At 50.9% G+C, this 25,218-nt stretch overlaps 1 protein-coding gene and 1 non-coding gene across 2 annotated transcripts in view; both read right to left on the minus strand.

Annotated features, from left to right (window-relative positions):
* The window catches only part of arpc2 (actin related protein 2/3 complex, subunit 2), a 92,669-nt gene continuing 67,451 nt past the window's right edge, over window positions 1-25,218 (minus strand). Inside the window, exon 10 of the mRNA XM_041201694.1 lies at window positions 1-402. Within this exon, the coding sequence (XP_041057628.1) occupies window positions 378-402 (25 nt within the window). The 3' untranslated portion in view covers window positions 1-377. The remainder of the gene's footprint in view (window positions 403-25,218) is intronic.
* On the minus strand, window positions 588-701 carry LOC121285360. Its single transcript, XR_005944651.1, has one exon. It is a non-coding gene; the product is annotated as a small nucleolar RNA SNORD89 (small nucleolar RNA).

Below are 25,218 nucleotides of genomic sequence, written 5' to 3' on the forward strand. Positions count from 1 at the left end.
TGTGATATAAAAGATTTATTCTTTTGAATGCGCTTACAGTTCCTGCCACTTGTCCTGTTTCAGAGCGCTGGCTGGGCTGGAGCATCAAATACTGTTTTCATTGTTAATGGTCAGATAAAGCAGAGGAAAACATTAGTGGACAGAGAGAAGGGAAGCGGCTGAAAGATGGAATGTTTTTTTATTGATTATACAAGTGCTGCTAGGCACCACAAGACAACAGGAAACCACCGCAAGCAAAGCGCAGTCGAGAATTGCTCTCAAATAAATCAGATAAAGAAAACCAAATCCTGGATCGCACTCCACAGAGCTCTGACTGACCATGTGCTGGAGATCCATGCGAATATTATCAGCTTCAGACTCAGCAGCCCAAACATTTATTATCGAGCTGAAAAAGTCTTCCCCCTGTGGACAGAATAGGACAATCAGGAACAGGTTAAAGATACCAGCTCCCTCCACCCTCCCCCTGGCTCCCTAACCCCACCCCTCTCCTAGTTCAGCCCAGCTCTGCCCCCTCACCCTGGCTCTGGTTTCAGGATATTACAGGGCAGCATCGTGGAAGATCCCTCTCTTCTGTTGCCTGTGATGTGCGAGAGGTCAGACTGATGTTCGCTTCAAGGAGTTTTGTCATCGTGCTGCACACTGAGAACAAACTGCTAGCGGCAGCACTGCAATTCGGCCTTTTATTGTCATCATTCCTCCAGCACTTTCCAATAGCCTGGCAACCAACTCTCATCACATCCCAGCCCAATAACCAGGGACATGGGAATATACACTGTGCACGCGGGAAACGGTTGGACACTGTGTTCTGGGATGTTCTAGGGATGCGATAAAGGTCTGTACAGACACAGGTCCCCTGGATGGATGTGGAAGGGCTGATTTCTGGCTTATCCCACATCCACCTCATGCAAAGCAAACAGGACATGTGACACTGCCTAAAGCAACAGGTGAGTGCTGAGGGGAACCACCGCTGATTGTGATAAGGGATTATACTGAAGTGTGTGTGTATATGGGAGATTTGAGAGGGCTAATAACCTAGGTCCCCTGCCAAGCCACATACTCACGTCAAAAGGGCTTCCACTATGACTCCAAATAATATGCACACCAATACCGGGATCTCAATGCGGCAGCAGGTGTGGAACAGCAGAAAATCCCAAGCAGTGAGTGGAGGAATGACAACGTTTTAAAAAATTTATTCTTGGGATGTGGGCATTATCGCCCATCCGACCTGCTGCGGGTCTGGAGTCACATGTGGGCCAGACCAGGAAAGGATAGCAGATTTCCTTCCCTAAAGGACATTAGTGAACCAGGTGGTAAGTGACAATACCACTATGCCACCGCCAGTCACCGGTGAAGAGCATGGGATCTTGCACAGTGTAAGCCCCATAGTTAGTCATGTTATGTTGATGAGTTTCCATGGCAGCAGGTCTCCTGGTAGGAGTAGCTACCAGCAGGACAGGAGGAGTGAGACAATGGGCACAGGTCAACACAAACTCAGTGACATTCCAGTCTGAGACACTTTACATCAAAAGACCAAAGTCAGGCGCAGGGAGAATGAGAAATGATGCAGCACTCGAGAATGAACACACACAGGCTCAAACTCCATCAGGTTAAAATCAACTGGAGGCCATATATATATATATATATATATATATATATATATCTGTGGAGGCCAGGTCATTGAGTGTATTTAAGACCGAGACAGATAGGTTCTTGATTGGTAAGGGGATCAAAGGTTACGGGGAGAAGGCAGGAGAATGGGGTTGAGAAACTTATCAGCCATGATTGAATGGAGGAGCAGACTCGATGGGCCGAGTGGCCTAATTTCTGCTCCTATGTCTTATGGAGGAGAGCGTGCCTGGAACTGACACACACGCCCCATTAACCCTGCCTGGGCATGTAGCAAACTTTGTTCAACCAGCACTTTCAGTAATTTTATAATATCCCCACTCACTCACTCCTGTCCTGTGCAGCAATCACAATAGTCAGAAAACCGTAAGCTTTCTTCCTGCTTTGAGAAACCAACTTAAAGTTGAATTTCTGTTCAATCAGTGAAGTAAGACACTGAACCCTCAGTGCTCTCCATTCACTTGGTTTTCCCACGTTCTCCTCAGGCTTCTTACCCCCATAAACACTGACTCCCCATCCCCCAAATGGCCAGTCTTCACAGGTCAGCCCAGTGGATATCTGCTGGCTATTCCACTATTACAGGGGGACACTGTCCTTGCCCAGCAGGGAGATTATCCCACAGCCGCTAAGGGGCAAAGTGTTTTCTCTCCTGTCTGGGGCAAAGCCATATCATAGCTCAACCTCTTCAGTGATTGAGTATGGAGCAAGGGTCAAACCTAGTCTGGATAACGAGCTTCGATGTGATTGGACTGGGCTGCGATCTCTGCACTCTGGCTTCGTGTGAGCTGTGTTTTGCTGTAACTACTTATTTCGAAGAGAGCGGGTAAGATCAGTTGGCAGGGAAGGCAACTCCTCCACTCCAGTAACCTGGTCACTTGCCCTCCCTGTATCACTCACGCGTGTATCCTATCAGAAGACCTGACAGTTCTGGACTGCACTGCACTGTCTGTCCACTCTCTAGGCACTGTAGCTATTGGACTATCACCAAAGGCACTCTGCTGCACAAAGCCAGAATAGAGTCTGCCATGGAAACACCTGGGGGAAGGGAGAAATAGAAAAAGCACCATAACATACAAAGCAACATGCTACATGCAGAGCGACATGCAAAATGTACACATGGTGTCCGTCACTGCACAACATTGTGGTACAGTACTGGTGGGGACAGGTCTGTCACTGTATAACATTATGGTACAGTACTGGTGGGGACAGGTCTGTCACTGTATAACACTGGGGGACAGTACTGGTGGGGATGGGTCTGTCACTGTATAACATTGTGATACAGTACTGGTGGGGACAGGTCTGTCACTGTATAACATTGTGGTACAGTACTGGTGGGGACAGGTCTGTGACTGTATAACATTATGGTACAGTACTGGTGGGAACAGGTCTGTCATTGTATAACACTGGGATACAGTACCGGTCAGGACAGGTCTGCCACTGTATAAAAACAAAAAAACTGCGGACGCAGGAAATCCAAAACAAAAACAGAATTACCTGGAAAAACTCAGCAGGACTGGCAGCATCGGCGGAGAAGAAAAGAGTTGACGTTTCCAGTCCTCATGACCCTTCGACAGAACTGTTCTGTCGAAGGGTCATGAGGACTCGGAACGTCAACTCTTTTCTTCTCCGCCGATGCTGTCAGACCTGCTGAGTTTTTCCAGGTAATTCTGTTTTTGCTCTGCCACTGTATAACACTGGGGTACAATACTGGTGAGGACAGGTCCATCACTGTATAACACTGGGGTACAGTACTGGTGGGGATGGGTCTGTCACTGTATAACATTGTGATACAGTACTGGTGGGGACAGGTCTGTCACTGTATAACATTGTGATACAGTACTGGTGGGGACAGGTCTGTCACTGTATAACATTATGGTACAGTACTGGTGGGAACAGGTCTGTCACTGTATAACACTGGGGTACAGTACTGGTGGGGACAGGTCTGTCACTGTATAACACTGGGGAACAGCACAGGTGACGACAGGTCTGTCACTGTATAACACTTGGGTACAGTACTGGTGGAGACAGGTCTGCCACTGTATAACACTGGGGTACAGTACTGGTGGAGACAGGTCTGTCACTGTATAACACGGGGATACAGTACCGGTCAGGACAGGTCTGCCACTGTATAACACTGGGGTACAGTACTGGTGGGGACAGGTCAGTCTCTGCATAACACTGGGATACAGTACTGGCGGGGACAGGTCTGTCACTGTATAACATTATGGTACAGTACTGGTGGGGACAGGTCTGTCACTGTAAAACACTGGGGGACAGTACTGGTGGGGACAGGTCTGTCACTGTAAAACACTGGGGTACAGTACTGGTGGGGACAGGTCTGTCACTGTATAACACTGGGGTACAGCACAGGTGACGACAGGTCTGTCACTGTATAATACTTGGGTACAGTACTGGTGGGGACAGGTCTGTCACTGTATAACACTGTGGTACAGTACTGGTCAAGACAGGTCTGCCACTGTATAACACTGGGGTACAGTACTGGTGGGGACAGGTCTGTCACTGTATAACACTGGTGTACAGTACTGGTGGGGACAGGTCTGTCACTGTATAACACTGGGGTACAGTACTGGTGGGAACAGGTCTGTCACTGTATAACACTGGGGTACAGTACTGGTGGAGACAGGTCTGTCACTATATAACAGTGGGGTACAGTACTGGTGGAGACAGGTCGGTCACTGTATAACACTGGGGTACAGTACTGGTGGGGACAGGTCTGTCCCTGTATAACACTGGGATACAGTACCGGTCAGGACAGGTCTGCCACTGTATAATACTGGGGTACAGTACTGGTGGGGACAGGTCTGTCTCTGTATAACACTGGGATACAGTACTGGCGGGGACAGGTCTGTCACTATATAACATTATGGAACAGTACTGGTGGGAACAGGACTGTCACTGTATAACACTGGGGTACAGTACTGGTGGGGACAGGTCTGTCACTGTATAACACTGGGGTACAGTACTGGTGGGGATGGGTCTGTCACGGTATAACATTGTGGTACAGTACTGGTGGGGACAGGTCTGTCACTGTATAACACTGGGTTACAGTACTGGTGACGACAGGTCTGTCACTGTATAACACTGGGGTACAGTACTGGTGGGGACAGGTCTGTCACTGTATAACACTGTGGTACAGTACTGGTCAGGACAGGTCTGCCACTGTATAACACTGGGGTACAGTACTGGTGGGGACAGGTCTGTCACTGTATAACACTGGGGAACAGTACTAGTGGGGACAGGTCTGTCATTGTATAACACTGGGGTACAGTACTGGTGGGGACGGGTCTGTCAGTGTATAACACTGGAGTACAGTACTGGAGGGGATGGGTCTGTCACTGTATAACACTGGGGTACAGTACAGGTGGAGACAGGTCTGTCACTGTATAACACTGGGGTACACTACTGGTGGGGACAGGTCTTTAACTGTATAACACTGGGGTACAGTACTGGTGGGGGCAGGTCTTTCACTGTATAACACTGGGGTACATTACTGGTGGGGGACAGGTCTGTCACTGTATAACACTGGAGTACAGTACTGGTGGTGACAGGTCTGTCTCTGTATAACACTGGGATACAGTACTGGTAGTGACAGGTCAGTCACTGTATAACAGTGGGGTACAGTACAGGTGGAGACAGGTCTGTCACTGTATAACACTGGGGTACACTACTGGTGGGGGCAGGTCTTTAACTGTATAACACTGGGGTACAGTACTGGTGGGGGCAGGTCTTTCACTGTATAACACTGGGGTACAGTATTGTTGGGGGACAGGTCTGTCACTGTATAACACTGGTGAACAGTACTGGTGGGGACAGGTCGTTCACTGTGTAACACTCTGGTACAGTACTGGTGGGGACGGGTCTGTCACTGTGTAACACTGGGGTACAGTACTGGTGGTGACAGGTCTGTCTCTGTATAACACTGGGGTACAGTACTGGTCGGGACAGGTCTGTCACTGTATAACACAGGGGTACAGTAGAAATGGGGACAGGTCTGTCTCTGTATAACACTGGGATACAGTAACGGTCAGGACAGGTCTGCCACTGTATAACACTGGGGTACAGTACTGGTGGGGACAGGTCCATCACTGTATAATACTGGGGCACAGTACTGGTGGGGACGGGTCTGTCACTGTATAACACTGGGGTACAGTACTGGTGGGGACAGGTCTGTCTCTGTATAACACTGGGGTACAGTACTGGTGGGGACAGGTCTGTCACTGTATAACACTGGGGTACAGTACTGGTGGGGACAGGTCTGTCTCTGTATAACACTGGGGTACAGTACTGGTGGGGACAGGTCTGTCACTGTATAACACTGGGGTACACTACTGGTGCGGATAGGTCTGTCACAGTATAACACTCGGGTACAGTACTGGCGGGGACAGGTCTGTCACTGTATAATACTGGGGTAGAGTACTGGTGGGGACAGGTCTGTCTCTGTATAACACTGGTGTACAGTACTGGTGGGGACAGGTCTCACTGTATAACACTGGGGTACAGTACTGGTGGGGACAGGTCTGTCACTGTATATCACTGGGATACAGTACTGGTGCGGACAGGTCTGTGACTGTGTTGCACTGGGGTATAGTACTGGTGGGGACAGGTCTGTCACGGTATAACACTGTGGTACAGTACTGGTGGGGACAGGTCTGTCACTGTATAACACTGGGTTACAGTACTGGTGGGGACAGGTCTGTGACTGTGTTGCACTGGGGTACAGTACTGGTGGGGACAGGTCTGTCACTGTATAACACTGGGGTACAGTACTTGTGACGACAGGTCTGCCACTGTATAACACTGGGGTACAGTACTGGGGGGGACAGGTCTGTCACTGTATAACACTGGGGTACAGTACTTGTGACGACAGGTCTGCCACTGTATAACACTGGGGTAAAGTACTGGTGGGGACAGGTCTGTCACTGTATAACACTGGGGTACAGTACTGGTCAGGACAGGTATGCCACTGTATAGCACTGGGATACAGTACTGGTGGGGACAGGTCTGTCACTGTATAACACGGGTACAGTACTGGTGGGGACAGGTCTGTCACTCTATAACACTGGGATACAGTACCGGTCAGGACAGGTCTGCCACTGTATAACACTGGGGTACAGTACTGGTGGGGACAGGTCTGTCTCTGTATAACACTGGGATACAGTACCGGTCAGGACAGGTCTGCCACTGTATAACACTGGGGTACAGTACTGGTGGGGACAGGTCTGTCTCTGTATAACACTGGGATACAGTAGCGGTCAGGACAGGTCTGCCACTGTATAACACTGGTGTACAGTACTGGTGGGGACAGGTCTGTCTCTGTATAACACTGGGATACAGTACCGGTCAGGACTGGTCTGCCACTGTATAACACTGGGGTACAGTACTGGTGGGGACAGGTCCATCACTGTATAATACTGGGGCACAGTACTGGTGGGGACGGGTCTGTCACTGTATAACACTGGGGTACAGTACTGGTGGGGACAGGTCTGTCACTGTATAACACTGGGGTACAGTACTGGTGGGGACAGGTCCATCACTGTATAATACTGGGGCACAGTACTGGTGGGGATGGGTCTGTCACTGTATAACATCGTGATACAGTACTGGTGGGGACAGGTCTGTCACTGTATAACATTGTGATACAGTACTGGTGGGGACAGGTCTGTCCCTGTATAACATTGTGGTACAGTACTGGTGGGGATAGGTCTGTGACTGTATAACATTATGGTACAGTACTGGTGGGAACAGGTCTGTCACTGTATAACACTGGGGTACAGCACAGGTGACGACAGGTCTGTCACTGTATAACACTTGGGTACAGTACTGGTGGAGACAGGTCTGTCACTGTATAACACTGTGGTACAGGACTGGTCAGGACAGGTCTGCCACTGTATAACACTGGGGTACAGTACTAGTGGGGACAGGCCTGTCACTGTATAACACTGGGGTACAGTACTGGTGGGGACAGGTCTGTCACTGTATAACACTGGGGTACAGTACTGGTGGGAACAGGTCTGTCACTGTATAACACTGGGGTACAGTTTTGGTGGAGACAGGTCTGTCACTGTATAACAGTGGGGTACAGTACTGGTGGAGACAGGTCTGTCACTGTATAACACTGGGGTACAGTACTGGTGGGGACAGGTCTATCACTGTATAACACTGGGGTACAGTACTGGTGGGGGACAGGTCTGTCACTGTATAACACTGGGGTACAGTACTGGTGGGGCAGATCTGTCAGTGTATAACACTGGGGTGCAGTATTGGTGGGGGCAGGTCTTTCACTGTATAAAACTGGGGTACAGTACTGGTGGGGATAGGTCTATCACTGTATAACACTGGGGTACAGTACTGGTGGGGGCAGGTCTTCCACTGTATAATACTGGGGTACAGTACTGGTGGGGACAGGTCTGTCACTGTATAACACTGGGGTACAGTACTGGTGGGGGCAGGTCTTTAACTGTATAACACTGGGGTACAGTACTGGTGGGGGCAGGTCTTTAACTGTATAACACTGGGGTACAGTACTGGTGGGCACAGGTCTGTCTCTGTATAACACTGGGGTACAGTACTGGTGGGGACAGGTCTGTCACTGTATAACACTGGGGTACACTACTGGTGGGGATAGGTCTGTCACAGTATAACACTCGGGTACAGTACTGGCGGGCACAGGTCTGTCACTGTATAACACTGGGGTACAGTACTGGTGGGGACAGGTCTGTCTCTGTATAACATTGGGGTACAGTACTGGTGGGGACAGGTCTGTGACTGTGTTGCAATGGGGTACATTACTGGTGGGGACAGGTCTGTCACTGTATAACACTGTGGTACAGTACTGGTGGGGACAGGTCTGTCACTGTGTTGCACTGGGGTACAGTACTGGTGGGGACAGGTCTGTCACTGTATAACACTGGGGTACAGTACTTGTGACGACAGGTCTGCCACTGTATAACACTGGGGTACAGTACTGGGGGGGACAGGTCTGTCACTGTATAACACTGGGGTACAGTACTTGTGACGACAGGTCTGCCACTGTATAACACTGGGGTAAAGTACTGGTGGGGACAGGTCTGTCACTGTATAACACTGGGGTACAGTACTGGTCAGGACAGGTATGCCACTGTATAGCACTGGGGTACAGTACTGGTGGGGACAGGTCTGTCACTGTATAACACTGGGGTACTGTACTGGTGGGGACAGGTCTGTCACTGTATAACACTGGGGTACAGTACTTGTGGGGACAGGTCTGTCACTCTATAACACTGGGATACAGTACCGGTCAGGACAGGTCTGCCACTGTATAACACTGGGGTACAGTACTGGTGGGGACAGGTCTGTCTCTGTATAACACTGGGATACAGTACCGGTCAGGACAGGTCTGCCACTGTATAACACTGGGGTACAGTACTGGTGGGGACAGGTCTGTCTCTGTATAAAACTGGGATACAGTACCGGTCAGGACAGGTCTGCCACTGTATAACACGGGTGTACAGTACTGGTGGGGACAGGTCTGTCTCTGTATAACACTGGGATACAGTAACGGTCAGGACAGGTCTGCCAATGTATAACACTGGGGTACAGTACTGGTGGGGACAGGTCCATCACTGTATAATACTGAGGCACAGTACTGGTGGGGACGGGTCTGTCACTGTATAACACTGGGGTACAGTACTGGTGGGGACAGGTCTGTCTCTGTATAACACTGGGGTACAGTACTGGGGGGGACAGGTCTGTCACTGTATAACACTGGGGTACAGTACTTGTGACGACAGGTCTGCCACTGTATAACACTGGGGTAAAGTACTGGTGGGGACAGGTCTGTCACTGTATAACACTGGGGTACAGTACTGGTCAGGACAGGTATGCCACTGTATAGCACTGGGATACAGTACTGGTGGGGACAGGTCTGTCACTGTATAACACGGGTACAGTACTGGTGGGGACAGGTCTGTCACTCTATAACACTGGGATACAGTACCGGTCAGGACAGGTCTGCCACTGTATAACACTGGGGTACAGTACTGGTGGGGACAGGTCTGTCTCTGTATAACACTTGGATACAGTACCGGTCAGGACAGGTCTGCCACTGTATAACACTGGGGTACAGTACTGGTGGGGACAGGTCTGTCTCTGTATAACACTGGGATACAGTAGCGGTCAGGACAGGTCTGCCACTGTATAACACTGGTGTACAGTACTGGTGGGGACAGGTCTGTCTCTGTATAACACTGGGATACAGTACCGGTCAGGACTGGTCTGCCACTGTATAACACTGGGGTACAGTACTGGTGGGGACAGGTCCATCACTGTATAATACTGGGGCACAGTACTGGTGGGGACGGGTCTGTCACTGTATAACACTGGGGTACAGTACTGGTGGGGACAGGTCTGTCTCTGTATAACACTGGGGTACAGTACTGGTCAGGACAGGTATGCCACTGTATAGCACTGGGATACAGTACTGGTGGGGACAGGTCTGTCTCTGTATAACACTGGGGTACAGTACTGGTGGGGACAGGTCTGTCACTGTATAACACTGGGGCACAGTACTGGTGGGGACAGGTCTGTCACTGTATAACACTGGGGTACAGTACTGGTGGGGACAGGTCTGTCTCTTTATAACACTGTGGTACAGTACTGGTGGGGACAGGTCTGTCACTGTATAACACTGGGATACTGTACTGGTGGGGACAGGTCTGTGACTGTGATGCACTGGGGTACAGTACTGGTGTGGACAGGTCTGTCACTGTATAACATTGTGATACAGTACTGGTGGGGACAGGTCTGTCACTGTATAACATTGTGGTACAGTACTGGTGGGGACAGGTCTGTGACTGTATAACATTATGGTACAGTACTGGTGGGAACAGGTCTGTCACTGTATAACACTGGGGTACAGTATTGGTGGGGACAGGTCCGTCACTGGAAAAGACTGGGTTACAGTACTGGTGACGACAGGTCTGTCACTGTACAACACTGTGGTACAGTACTGGTCAGGACAGGTCTGCCACTGTATAACACTGGGGTACAGTACTGGTGGGGACAGGTCTGTCACTGTATAACACTGGGGTACAGTACTGGTGGGGATGGGTCTGTCACTTTATAACACTGGGGTACAGTACAGGTGGAGACAGGTCTGTCACTGTATAACACTGGGGTACAGTACTGGTGGGGACAGGTCTGTCACGGTATAACACTGGGGTACAGTACTGGTGGGGACAGGTCTGTCACTGTATAACACTGGGGTACAGTACTGGTGGGGACAGGTCTGTCACGGTATAACACTGGGGTACAGTACTGGTGGGGACAGGTCTGTCACTGTATAACACTGGGGTACAGTACTGGTGGGGGCAGGTCTTTCACTGTATAATACTGGGGTACAGTACTGGTGGGGGACAGGTCTGTCACTGTATAACACTGGGGTACAGTAGTGGTGGGGACAGGTCTGTCACAGTATAACACTCGGGTACAGTACTGGTGGGGACAGGTCTGTCACTGTATAACACTGGGGTACAATACTGGTGGGGGACAGGTCTGTCACTGTATAACACTGGGGTACAGTAGTGGTGGGGACAGGTCTGTCACTGTATAACACTGGGATACAGTACTGGTGGGGACAGGTCTGTCACCGTATAACACTGGGGTACATTACTGGTGGTGCAGGTCTGTCACTGTATAACACTGGGGTGCAGTACTGGTGGGGGCAGGTCTTTCACTGTAGAACACTGGGGTACAGTACTGGTGGGGGACAGGTCTGTCACTGTATAACACTGGGGTACAGTAGTGGTGGGGACAGGTCTGTCACAGTATAACACTCGGGTACAGTACTGGTGGGGACAGGTCTGTCACTGTATAACACTGGGGTACAGTACTGGTGGGGACAGGTCTGTCACTGTATAACACTGGGGTACAGTACTGGTGATGACAGGTCTGTCTCTGTATAACACTGGGATACAGTACTGGTGGGGACAGGTCTGTCACTGTATAACACTGGGGTACAGTAGTAGTGGGGACAGGTCTGTCACTGTACAGCACTGGGGTACAGTACTGGTGGGGGCAGGTATTTAACTGTATAACACTGGGGTACAGTACTGGTGGGGGAAGGTCTTTCACCGTGTAACACTAGGGTACAGTACTGGTGGGGACAGGTCTGTCACTGTATAACACTGGGTTACAGTACTGGTGACGACAGGTCTGTCACTGTATAACATTGTGGTACAGTACTGGTGGGGACAGGTCTGTGACTGTATAACATTATGGTACAGTACTGGTGGGAACAGGTCTGTCACTGTATAACACTGGGGTACAGTATTGGTGGGGACAGGTCCGTCACTGGAAAAGACTGGGTTACAGTACTGGTGACGACAGGTCTGTCACTGTACAACACTGTGGTACAGTACTGGTCAGGACAGGTCTGCCACTGTATAACACTGGGGTACAGTACTGGTGGGGACAGGTCTGTCACTGTATAACACTGGGGTACAGTACTGGTGGGGACAGGTCTGTTACTGTATAACACTGGGGTACAGTACTGGTGGGGATGGGTCTGTCACTGTATAACACTGGGGTACAGTACTGGTGGGGGCAGGTCTTTCACTGTATAATACTGGGGTACAGTACTGGTGGGGGACAGGTCTGTCACTGTATAACACTGGGGTACAGTAGTGGTGGGGACAGGTCTGTCACAGTATAACACTCGGGTACAGTACTGGTGGGGACAGGTCTGTCACTGTATAACACTGGGGTACAATACTGGTGGGGGACAGGTCTGTCACTGTATAACACTGGGGTACAGTAGTGGTGGGGACAGGTCTGTCACTGTATAACACTGGGATACAGTACTGGTGGGGACAGGTCTGTCACCGTATAACACTGGGGTACATTACTGGTGGTGCAGGTCTGTCACTGTATAACACTGGGGTGCAGTACTGGTGGGGGCAGGTCTTTCACTGTAGAACACTGGGGTACAGTACTGGTGGGGGACAGGTCTGTCACTGTATAACACTGGGGTACAGTAGTGGTGGGGACAGGTCTGTCACAGTATAACACTCGGGTACAGTACTGGTGGGGACAGGTCTGTCACTGTATAACACTGGGGTACAGTACTGGTGGGGACAGGTCTGTCACTGTATAACACTGGGGTACAGTACTGGTGATGACAGGTCTGTCTCTGTATAACACTGGGATACAGTACTGGTGGGGACAGGTCTGTCACTGTATAACACTGGGGTACAGTAGTAGTGGGGACAGGTCTGTCACTGTACAGCACTGGGGTACAGTACTGGTGGGGGCAGGTATTTAACTGTATAACACTGGGGTACAGTACTGGTGGGGGAAGGTCTTTCACCGTGTAACACTAGGGTACAGTACTGGTGGGGACAGGTCTGTCACTGTATAACACTGGGTTACAGTACTGGTGACGACAGGTCTGTCACTGTAGAACACTGGGGTACAGTACTGGTGGGGATGGGTCTGTCACTATATAACATTGTGGTACAGTACTGGTCGGGACAGGTCTGCCACTGTATAACACTGGGGTACAGTACTGGTGGGGACAGGTCTGTCACTGTATAACACTGGAGTACAGTACTCATGGGGACAGGTCTGTCACTTTATAACACTGGGGTACAGTACTGGTGGGGGACAGGTCTGTCACTGTATAACACTGGGGTACAGTACTGGTGGGGCAGATCTGTCAGTGTATAACACTGGGGAGCAGTACTGGTGGGGGCAGGTCTTTCACTGTATAACACTGGGGTACAGTACTGGTGGGGGACAGGTCTGTCACTGTATAACACTGGGGTACAGTACTGGTGGGGACAGGTCTTTCACTGTGTAACACTGGGGTACAGTACTGGTGGGGATGGGTCTGTCACTGTATAACACGGGTAGAGTACTGGTGGGGACGGGTCTGTCACTGTATAACACTGGGGTGCAGTAGTAGTGGGGACAGGTCTGTCACTGTATAACACTGGGGTACAGCACTGGTGGGGGCAGGTCTTTCACTGTATAACACTGGCGTACAGTACTGGTGAGGGAAGGTCTTTCACTGTGTAACACTGGGGTACAGTACTGGTGTGGACGGGTCTGTCACTGTATAACACTGGGGTACAGTACTGGTGGGGACGGGTCTGTCACTGTATAACACTGGGGTACAGTACTGGTGGTGACAGGTCTGTCTCTGTATAACACTGGGGTACAGTAGTGGTGGGGACAGGTCTGTCACAGTATAACACTCGGGTACAGTACTGGTGGGGACAGGTCTGTCACTGTATAACACTGGGGTACAGTACTGGTGGGGACAGGTCTGTCTCTGTATAACACTGGGTTACAGTACTGGTGGGGACAGGTCTGTCACTTTATAACACTGTGGTACTGTACTGGTGGGGACAGGTCTGTCACTGAAGAACACTGGAATACAGTACTGGTGGGGACAGGTCTGTGACTGTGTTGCACTGGGGTACAGTACTGGTGGGGACAGGTCTGTCACTGTATAACACTGGGGTACAGTACTGGTGGGGACAGGTCTGTCACTGTATAACATTGTGATACAGTACTGGTGGGGACAGGTCTGTCACTGTATAACATTGTGGTACAGTACTGGTGGGGACAGGTCTGTGACTGTATAACATTATGGTACAGTACTGCTGGCAACACGTCTGTCACTGTATAACACTGGGGTACAGTATTGGTGGGGACAGGTCTGTCACTGGATAACACTGGGTTACAGTACTGGTGACGACAGGTCTGTCACTGTACAACACTGTGGTACAGTACTGGTCAGGACAGGTCTGCCACTGTATAACACTGGGGTACAGTACTGGTGGGGACAGGTCTGTCACTGTATAACACTGGGGTACAGTACTGGTGGGGACAGGTCTGTCACTGTATAACACTGGGGTACAGTACTGGTGGGCACAGGTCTGTTACTGTATAACACTGGGGTACAGTACTGGTGGGGATGGGTCTGTCACTTTATAACACTGGGGTACAGTACAGGTGGAGACAGGTCTGTCACTGTATAACACTGGGGTACAGTACTGGTGACGACAGGTCTGTCACTGTATAACACTGGGGTACAGTACTGGTGGGGACAGGTCTGTCACTGTATAACACTGGGGTACAGTACTGGTGGGGGCAGGTCTTTCACTGTATAATACTGGGGTACAGTACTGGTGGGGGACAGGTCTGTCACTGTATAACACTGGGGTACAGTAGTGGTGGGGACAGGTCTGTCACAGTATAACACTCGGGTACAGTACTGGTGGGGACAGGTCTGTCACTGTATAACACTGGGGTACAGTACTGGTGGGGGACAGGTCTGTCACTGTATAACACTGGGGTACAGTAGTGGTGGGGACAGGTCTGTCACTGTATAACACTGGGATACAGTACTGGTGGGGACAGGTCTGTCACCGTATAACACTGGGGTACATTACTGGTGGGGCAGGTCTGTCACTGTATAACACTGGGGTGCAGTACTGGTGGGGGCAGGTCTTTCACTGTAGAACACTGGGGTACAGTACTGGTGGGGGACAGGTCTGTGACTGTGTTGCACTGGGGTACAGTACTGGTGGGGACGGGTCTGTCACTATGATACTGGGGTACAGTACTGGTGGTGACAGGTCTGTCTCTGTATAACACTGGGGTACAGTACTGGTTGGGACAGGTCTGTCACTGTATAACACTGGGGTACAGTACTGGTGGGGACAGGTCTGTCACTGTATAACATTGTGATACAGTACTGGTGGGGACAGGTCTGTCACTGTATAACATTGTGGTACAGTACTGGTGGGGACAGGTCTGTGACTGTATAACATTATGGTACAGTACTGCTGGCAACAGGTCTGTCACTGTATAACACTGGGGTACAGTATTGGTGGGGACAGGTCTGTCACTGGATAACACTGGGTTACAGTACTGGTGACGACAGGTCTGTCACTGTACAACACTGTGGTACAGTACTGGTCAGGACAGGTCTGCCACTGTATAACACTGGGGTACAGTACTGGTGGGGACAGGTCTGTCACTGTATAACACGGGTACAGTACTGGTGGGGACAGGTCTGTCACTGTATAACACTGGGGTACAGTACTGGTGGGGACAGGTCTGTTACTGTATAACACTGGGGTACAGTACTGGTGGGAATGGGTCTGTCACTTTATAACACTGGGGTACAGTACAGGTGGAGACAGGTCTGTCACTGTATAACACTGGGGTACAGTACTGGTGGGGACAGGTCTGTCACTGTATAACACTGGGGTACAGTACTGGTGGGGACAGGTCTGTCACTGTATAACACTGGGGTACAGCACTGGTGGGGGCAGGTCTTTCACTGTATAATACTGGGGTACAGTACTGGTGGGGGACAGGTCTGTCACTGTATAACACTGGGGTACAGTAGTGGTGTGGACAGGTCTGTCACAGTATAACACTCGGGTACAGTACTGGTGGGGACAGGTCTGTCACTGTATAACACTGGGGTACAGTACTGGTGGGGGACAGGTCTGTCACTGTATAACACTGGGGTACAGTAGTGGTGGGGACAGGTCTGTCACTGTATAACACTGGATACAGTACTGGTGGGGACAGGTCTGTCACCGTATAACACTGGGGTACATTACTGGTGGGGCAGGTCTGTCACTGTATAACACTGGGGTGCAGTACTGGTGGGGGCAGGTCTTTCACTGTAGAACACTGGGGTACAGTACTGGTGGGGGACAGGTCTGTCACTGTATAACACTGGGGTACAGTAGTGGTGGGGACAGGTCTGTCACAGTATAACACTCGGGTACAGTACTGGTGGGGACAGGTCTGTCACTGTATAACACTGGGGTACAGTACTGGTGGGGACAGGTCTGTCACTGTATAACACTGGGGTACAGTACTGGTGATGACAGGTCTGTCTCTGTATAACACTGGGATACAGTACTGGTGGGGACAGGTCTGTCACTGTATAACACTGGGGTACAGTAGTAGTGGGGACAGGTCTGTCACTGTACAGCACTGGGGTACAGTACTGGTGGGGGCAGGTATTTCACTGTATAACACTGGGGTACAGTACTGGTGGGGGAAGGTCTTTCACCGTGTAACACTGGGGTACAGTACTGGTGGGGACAGGTCTGTCACTGTATAACACTGGGTTACAGTACTGGTGACGACAGGTCTGTCACTGTAGAACACTGGGGTACAGTACTGGTGGGGATGGGTCTGTCACTATATAACATTGTGGTACAGTACTGGTCGGGACAGGTCTGCCACTGTATAACACTGGGGTACAGTACTGGTGGGGACAGGTCTGTCACTGTATAACACTGGAGTACAGTACTCGTGGGAACAGGTCTGTCACTGTATAACACTGGGGTACAGTACTGGTGGGGCAGATCTGTCAGTGTATAACACTGGGGAGCAGTACTGGTGGGGGCAGGTCTTTCACTGTATAACACTGGGGTACAGTACTGGTGGGGGACAGGTCTGTCACTGTATAACACTGGGGTACAGTACTGGTGGGGACAGGTCTTTCACTGTGTAACACTGGGGTACAGTACTGGTGGGGATGGGTCTGTCACTGTATAACACGGGTAGAGTACTGGTGGGGACGGGTCTGTCACTGTATAACACTGGGGTGCAGTAGTAGTGGGGACAGGTCTGTCACTGTATAACACTGGGGTACAGCACTGGTGGGGGCAGGTCTTTCACTGTATAACACTGGCGTACAGTACTGGTGGGGGAAGGTCTTTCACTGTGTAACACTGGGGTACAGTACTGGTGTGGACGGGTCTGTCACTGTATAACACTGCGGTACAGTACTGGTGGGGACGGGTCTGTCACTGTATAACACTGGGGTACAGTACTGGTGGTGACAGGTCTGTCTCTGTATAACACTGGGGTACAGTAGTGGTGGGGACAGGTCTGTCACAGTATAACACTCGGGTACAGTACTGGTGGGGACAGGTCTGTCACTGTATAACACTGGGGTACAGTACTGGTGGGGACAGGTCTGTCTCTGTATAACACTGGGTTACAGTACTGGTGGGGACAGGTCTGTCACTGTATAACACTGTGGTACAGTACTGGTGGGGACAGGTCTGTCACTGTAGAACACTGGAATACAGTACTGGTGGGGACAGGTCTGTGACTGTGTTGCACTGGGGTACAGTACTGGTGGGGACGGGTCTGTCACTGTATGATACTGGGGTACAGTTCTGGTGGTGACAGGTCTGTCTCTGTATAACACTGGGGTACAGTACTGGTGGGGACAGGTCTGTCACTGTATAACACTGGGGTACAGTAGTGGTGGGGACAGGTCTGTCACAGTATAACACTCGGGTACAGTACTGGTGGGGACAGGTCTGTACACTGTATAACACTGGGGTACAGTACTGGTGGTGACAGGTCTGTCTCTGTATAACACTGGGGTACAGTAGTGGTGGGGACAGGTCTGTCACAGTATAACACTCGGGTACAGTACTGGTGGGGACAGGTCTGTCACTGTATAACACTGGGGTACAGTACTGGTGGGGACAGGTCTGTCTCTGTATAACACTGGGTTACAGTACTGGTGGGGACAGGTCTGTCACTTTATAACACTGTGGTACAGTACTGGTGGGGACAGGTCTGTCACTGAAGAACACTGGAATACAGTACTGGTGGGGACAGGTCTGTGACTGTGTTGCACTGGGGTACAGTACTGGTGGGGACGGGTCTGTCACTGTATGATACTGGGGTACAGTACTGGTGGTGACAGGTCTGTCTCTGTATAACACTGGGGTACAGTACTGGTGGGGACAGGTCTGTCACTGTATAACACTGGGGTACAGTACTGGTGGGGACAGGTCTGTCACTGTATAACATTGTGATACAGTACTGGTGGGGACAGGTCTGTCACTGTATAACATTGTGGTACAGTACTGGTGGGGACAGGTCTGTGACTGTATAACATTATGGTACAGTACTGCTGGCAACACGTCTGTCACTGTATAACACTGGGGTACAGTATTGGTGGGGACAGGTCTGTCACTGGATAACACTGGGTTACAGTACTGGTGACGACAGGTCTGTCACTGTACAACACTGTGGTACAGTACTGGTCAGGACAGGTCTGCCACTGTATAACACTGGGGTACAGTACTGGTGGGGACAGGTCTGTAACTGTATAACACTGGGGTACAGTACTGGTGGGGACAGGTCTGTCACTGTATAACACTGGGGTACAGTACTGGTGGGGACAGGTCTGTTACTGTATAACACTGGGGTACAGTACTGGTGGGGATGGGTCTGTCACTTTATAACACTGGGGTACAGTACAGGTGGAGACAGGTCTGTCACTGTATAACACTGGGGTACAGTACTGGTGACGACAGGTCTGTCACTGTATAACACTGGGGTACAGTACTGGTGGGGACAGGTCTGTCACTGTATAACACTGGGGTACAGTACTGGTGGGGGCAGGTCTTTCACTGTATAATACTGGGGTACAGTACTGGTGGGGGACAGGTCTGTCACTGTATAACACTGGGGTACAGTAGTGGTGGGGACAGGTCTGTCACAGTATAACACTCGGGTACAGTACTGGTGGGGACAGGTCTGTCACTGTATAACACTGGGGTACAGTACTGGTGGGGGACAGGTCTGTCACTGTATAACACTGGGGTACAGTAGTGGTGGGGACAGGTCTGTCACTGTATAACACTGGGATACAGTACTGGTGGGGACAGGTCTGTCACCGTATAACACTGGGGTACATTACTGGTGGGGCAGGTCTGTCACTGTATAACACTGGGGTGCAGTACTGGTGGGGGCAGGTCTTTCACTGTAGAACACTGGGGTACAGTACTGGTGGGGGACAGGTCTGTGACTGTGTTGCACTGGGGTACAGTACTGGTGGGGACGGGTCTGTCACTATGATACTGGGGTACAGTACTGGTGGTGACAGGTCTGTCTCTGTATAACACTGGGGTACAGTACTGGTTGGGACAGGTCTGTCACTGTATAACACTGGGGTACAGTACTGGTGGGGACAGGTCTGTCACTGTATAACATTGTGATACAGTACTGGTGGGGACAGGTCTGTCACTGTATAACATTGTGGTACAGTACTGGTGGGGACAGGTCTGTGACTGTATAACATTATGGTACAGTACTGCTGGCAACAGGTCTGTCACTGTATAACACTGGGGTACAGTATTGGTGGGGACAGGTCTGTCACTGGATAACACTGGGTTACAGTACTGGTGACGACAGGTCTGTCACTGTACAACACTGTGGTACAGTACTGGTCAGGACAGGTCTGCCACTGTATAACACTGGGGTACAGTACTGGTGGGGACAGGTCTGTCACTGTATAACACTGGGGTACAGTACTGGTGGGGACAGGTCTGTCACTGTATAACACTGGGGTACAGTACTGGTGGGGACAGGTCTGTTACTGTATAACACTGGGGTACAGTACTGGTGGGAATGGGTCTGTCACTTTATAACACTGGGGTACAGTACAGGTGGAGACAGGTCTGTCACTGTATAACACTGGGGTACAGTACTGGTGGGGACAGGTCTGTCACTGTATAACACTGGGGTACAGTACTGGTGGGGACAGGTCTGTCACTGTATAACACTGGGGTACAGCACTGGTGGGGGCAGGTCTTTCACTGTATAATACTGGGGTACAGTACTGGTGGGGGACAGGTCTGTCACTGTATAACACTGGGGTACAGTAGTGGTGTGGACAGGTCTGTCACAGTATAACACTCGGGTACAGTACTGGTGGGGACAGGTCTGTCACTGTATAACACTGGGGTACAGTACTGGTGGGGGACAGGTCTGTCACTGTATAACACTGGGGTACAGTAGTGGTGGGGACAGGTCTGTCACTGTATAACACTGGATACAGTACTGGTGGGGACAGGTCTGTCACCGTATAACACTGGGGTACATTACTGGTGGGGCAGGTCTGTCACTGTATAACACTGGGGTGCAGTACTGGTGGGGGCAGGTCTTTCACTGTAGAACACTGGGGTACAGTACTGGTGGGGGACAGGTCTGTCACTGTATAACACTGGGGTACAGTAGTGGTGGGGACAGGTCTGTCACAGTATAACACTCGGGTACAGTACTGGTGGGGACAGGTCTGTCACTGTATAACACTGGGGTACAGTACTGGTGGGGACAGGTCTGTCACTGTATAACACTGGGGTACAGTACTGGTGATGACAGGTCTGTCTCTGTATAACACTGGGATACAGTACTGGTGGGGACAGGTCTGTCACTGTATAACACTGGGGTACAGTAGTAGTGGGGACAGGTCTGTCACTGTACAGCACTGGGGTACAGTACTGGTGGGGGCAGGTATTTCACTGTATAACACTGGGGTACAGTACTGGTGGGGGAAGGTCTTTCACCGTGTAACACTGGGGTACAGTACTGGTGGGGACAGGTCTGTCACTGTATAACACTGGGTTACAGTACTGGTGACGACAGGTCTGTCACTGTAGAACACTGGGGTACAGTACTGGTGGGGATGGGTCTGTCACTATATAACATTGTGGTACAGTACTGGTCGGGACAGGTCTGCCACTGTATAACACTGGGGTACAGTACTGGTGGGGACAGGTCTGTCACTGTATAACACTGGAGTACAGTACTCGTGGGAACAGGTCTGTCACTGTATAACACTGGGGTACAGTACTGGTGGGGCAGATCTGTCAGTGTATAACACTGGGGAGCAGTACTGGTGGGGGCAGGTCTTTCACTGTATAACACTGGGGTACAGTACTGGTGGGGGACAGGTCTGTCACTGTATAACACTGGGGTACAGTACTGGTGGGGACAGGTCTTTCACTGTGTAACACTGGGGTACAGTACTGGTGGGGATGGGTCTGTCACTGTATAACACGGGTAGAGTACTGGTGGGGACGGGTCTGTCACTGTATAACACTGGGGTGCAGTAGTAGTGGGGACAGGTCTGTCACTGTATAACACTGGGGTACAGCACTGGTGGGGGCAGGTCTTTCACTGTATAACACTGGCGTACAGTACTGGTGGGGGAAGGTCTTTCACTGTGTAACACTGGGGTACAGTACTGGTGTGGACGGGTCTGTCACTGTATAACACTGCGGTACAGTACTGGTGGGGACGGGTCTGTCACTGTATAACACTGGGGTACAGTACTGGTGGTGACAGGTCTGTCTCTGTATAACACTGGGGTACAGTAGTGGTGGGGACAGGTCTGTCACAGTATAACACTCGGGTACAGTACTGGTGGGGACAGGTCTGTCACTGTATAACACTGGGGTACAGTACTGGTGGGGACAGGTCTGTCTCTGTATAACACTGGGTTACAGTACTGGTGGGGACAGGTCTGTCACTGTATAACACTGTGGTACAGTACTGGTGGGGACAGGTCTGTCACTGTAGAACACTGGAATACAGTACTGGTGGGGACAGGTCTGTGACTGTGTTGCACTGGGGTACAGTACTGGTGGGGACGGGTCTGTCACTGTATGATACTGGGGTACAGTTCTGGTGGTGACAGGTCTGTCTCTGTATAACACTGGGGTACAGTACTGGTGGGGACAGGTCTGTCACTGTATAACACTGGGGTACAGTAGTGGTGGGGACAGGTCTGTCACAGTATAACACTCGGGTACAGTACTGGTGGGGACAGGTCTGTACACTGTATAACACTGGGGTACAGTACTGGTGGGGACAGGTCTGTCTCTGTATAACACTGTGGTACAGTACTGGTGGGGACAGGTCTGTCACTGTATAACACTGGGATACTGTACTGGTGGGGACAGGTCTGTGACTGTGTTGCACTGGGGTACAGTACTGGTGGGGACAGGTCTGTCACTGTATAACATTGTGATACAGTACTGGTGGGGACAGGTCTGTCACTGTATAACACTGGGTTACAGTACTGGTGACGACAGGTCTGTCACTGTAGAACACTGGGGTACAGTACTGGTGGGGATGGGTCTGTCACTATATAACATTGTGGTACAGTACTGGTCGGGACAGGTCTGCCACTGTATAACACTGGGGTACAGTACTGGTGGGGACAGGTCTGTCACTGTATAACACTGGAGTACAGTACTCGTGGGAACAGGTCTGTCACTGTATAACACTGGGGTACTGTACTGGTGGGGCAGATCTGTCAGTGTATAACACTGGGGAGCAGTACTGGTGGGGGCAGGTCTTTCACTGTATAACACTGGGGTACAGTACTGGTGGGGGACAGGTCTGTCACTGTATAACACTGGGGTACAGTACTGGTGGGGACAGGTCTTTCACTGTGTAACACTGGGGTACAGTACTGGTGGGGATGGGTCTGTCACTGTATAACACGGGTAGAGTACTGGTGGGGACGGGTCTGTCACTGTATAACACTGGGGTGCAGTAGTAGTGGGGACAGGTCTGTCACTGTATAACACTGGGGTACAGCACTGGTGGGGGCAGGTCTTTCACTGTATAACACTGGCGTACAGTACTGGTGGGGGAAGGTCTTTCACTGTGTAACACTGGGGTACAGTACTGGTGTGGACGGGTCTGTCACTGTATAACACTGCGGTACAGTACTGGTGGGGACGGGTCTGTCACTGTATAACACTGGGGTACAGTACTGGTGGTGACAGGTCTGTCTCTGTATAACACTGGGGTACAGTAGTGGTGGGGACAGGTCTGTCACAGTATAACACTCGGGTACAGTACTGGTGGGGACAGGTCTGTCACTGTATAACACTGGGGTACAGTACTGGTGGGGACAGGTCTGTCTCTGTATAACACTGGGTTACAGTACTGGTGGGGACAGGTCTGTCACTGTATAACACTGTGGTACAGTACTGGTGGGGACAGGTCTGTCACTGTAGAACACTGGAATACAGTACTGGTGGGGACAGGTCTGTGACTGTGTTGCACTGGGGTACAGTACTGGTGGGGACGGGTCTGTCACTGTATGATACTGGGGTACAGTTCTGGTGGTGACAGGTCTGTCTCTGTATAACACTGGGGTACAGTACTGGTGGGGACAGGTCTGTCACTGTATAACACTGGGGTACAGTAGTGGTGGGGACAGGTCTGTCACAGTATAACACTCGGGTACAGTACTGGTGGGGACAGGTCTGTACACTGTATAACACTGGGGTACAGTACTGGTGGGGACAGGTCTGTCTCTGTATAACACTGTGGTACAGTACTGGTGGGGACAGGTCTGTCACTGTATAACACTGGGATACTGTACTGGTGGGGACAGGTCTGTGACTGTGTTGCACTGGGGTACAGTACTGGTGGGGACAGGTCTGTCACTGTATAACATTGTGATACAGTACTGGTGGGGACAGGTCTGTCACTGTATAACATTATGGTACAGTACTGGTGGGAACAGGTCTGTCACTGTATAACACTGGGGTACAGTACTGGTGGGGACAGGTCTGTCACTGGATAACACTGGGTTACAGTACTGGTGACGACAGGTCTGTCACTGTATAACACTGGGGTACAGTACTGGTGACGACAGGTCTGTCACTGTATAACACTGTGGTACAGTACTGGTCAGGACAGGTCTGCCACTGTATAACACTGGGGTACAGTACTGGTGGGGACAGGTCTGTCACTGTATAACACTGGGGTACAGTACTGGTGGGGACAGGTCTGTCACTGTATAACACTGGGGTACAGTACTGGTGGGGACAGGTCTGTTACTGTATAACACTGGGGTACAGTACTGGTGGGGATGGGTCTGTCATTTTATAACACTGGGGTACAGTACAGGTGGAGACAGGTCTGTCACTGTATAACACTGGGGTACAGTACTGGTGGGGACAGGTCTGTCACTGTATAACACTGGGGTACAGTACTGGTGGGGACAGGTCTGTCACTGTATAACACTGGGGTACAGTACTGGTGGGGGCAGGTCTTTCACTGTATAATACTGGGGTACAGTACTGGTGGGGGACAGGTCTGTCACTGTATAACACTGGGGTACAGTAGTGGTGGGGACAGGTCTGTCACAGTATAACACTCGGGTACAGTACTGGTGGGGACAGGTCTGTCACTGTATAACACTGGGGTACAGTACTGGTGGGGGACAGGTCTGTCACTGTATAACACTGGCGTACAGTAGTGGTGGGGACAGGTCTGTCACTGTATAACACTGGGATACAGTACTGGTGGGGACAGGTCTGTCACCGTATAACACTGGGGTACATTACTGGTGGGGCAGGTCTGTCACTGTATAACACTGGGGTGCAGTACTGGTGGGGGCAGGTCTTTCACTGTAGAACACTGGGGTACAGTACTGGTGGGGGACATGTCTGCAACTGTATAACACTGGGGTACAGTAGTGGTGGGGACAGGTCTGTCACAGTATAACACTCGGGTACAGTACTGGTGGGGACAGGTCTGTCACTGTATAACACTGGGGTACAGTACTGGTGGGGACAGGTCTGTCACTGTATAACACTGGGGTACAGTACTGGTGATGACAGGTCTGTCTCTGTATAACACTGGGATACAGTACTGGTGGGGACAGGTCTGCCACTGTATAACACTGGGGTACAGTAGTAGTGGGGACAGGTCTGT

This window comes from Carcharodon carcharias, chromosome 12 (genome assembly GCF_017639515.1).
Source record: "Carcharodon carcharias isolate sCarCar2 chromosome 12, sCarCar2.pri, whole genome shotgun sequence".
NCBI classification, from domain to species: domain Eukaryota; kingdom Metazoa; phylum Chordata; class Chondrichthyes; order Lamniformes; family Lamnidae; genus Carcharodon; species Carcharodon carcharias.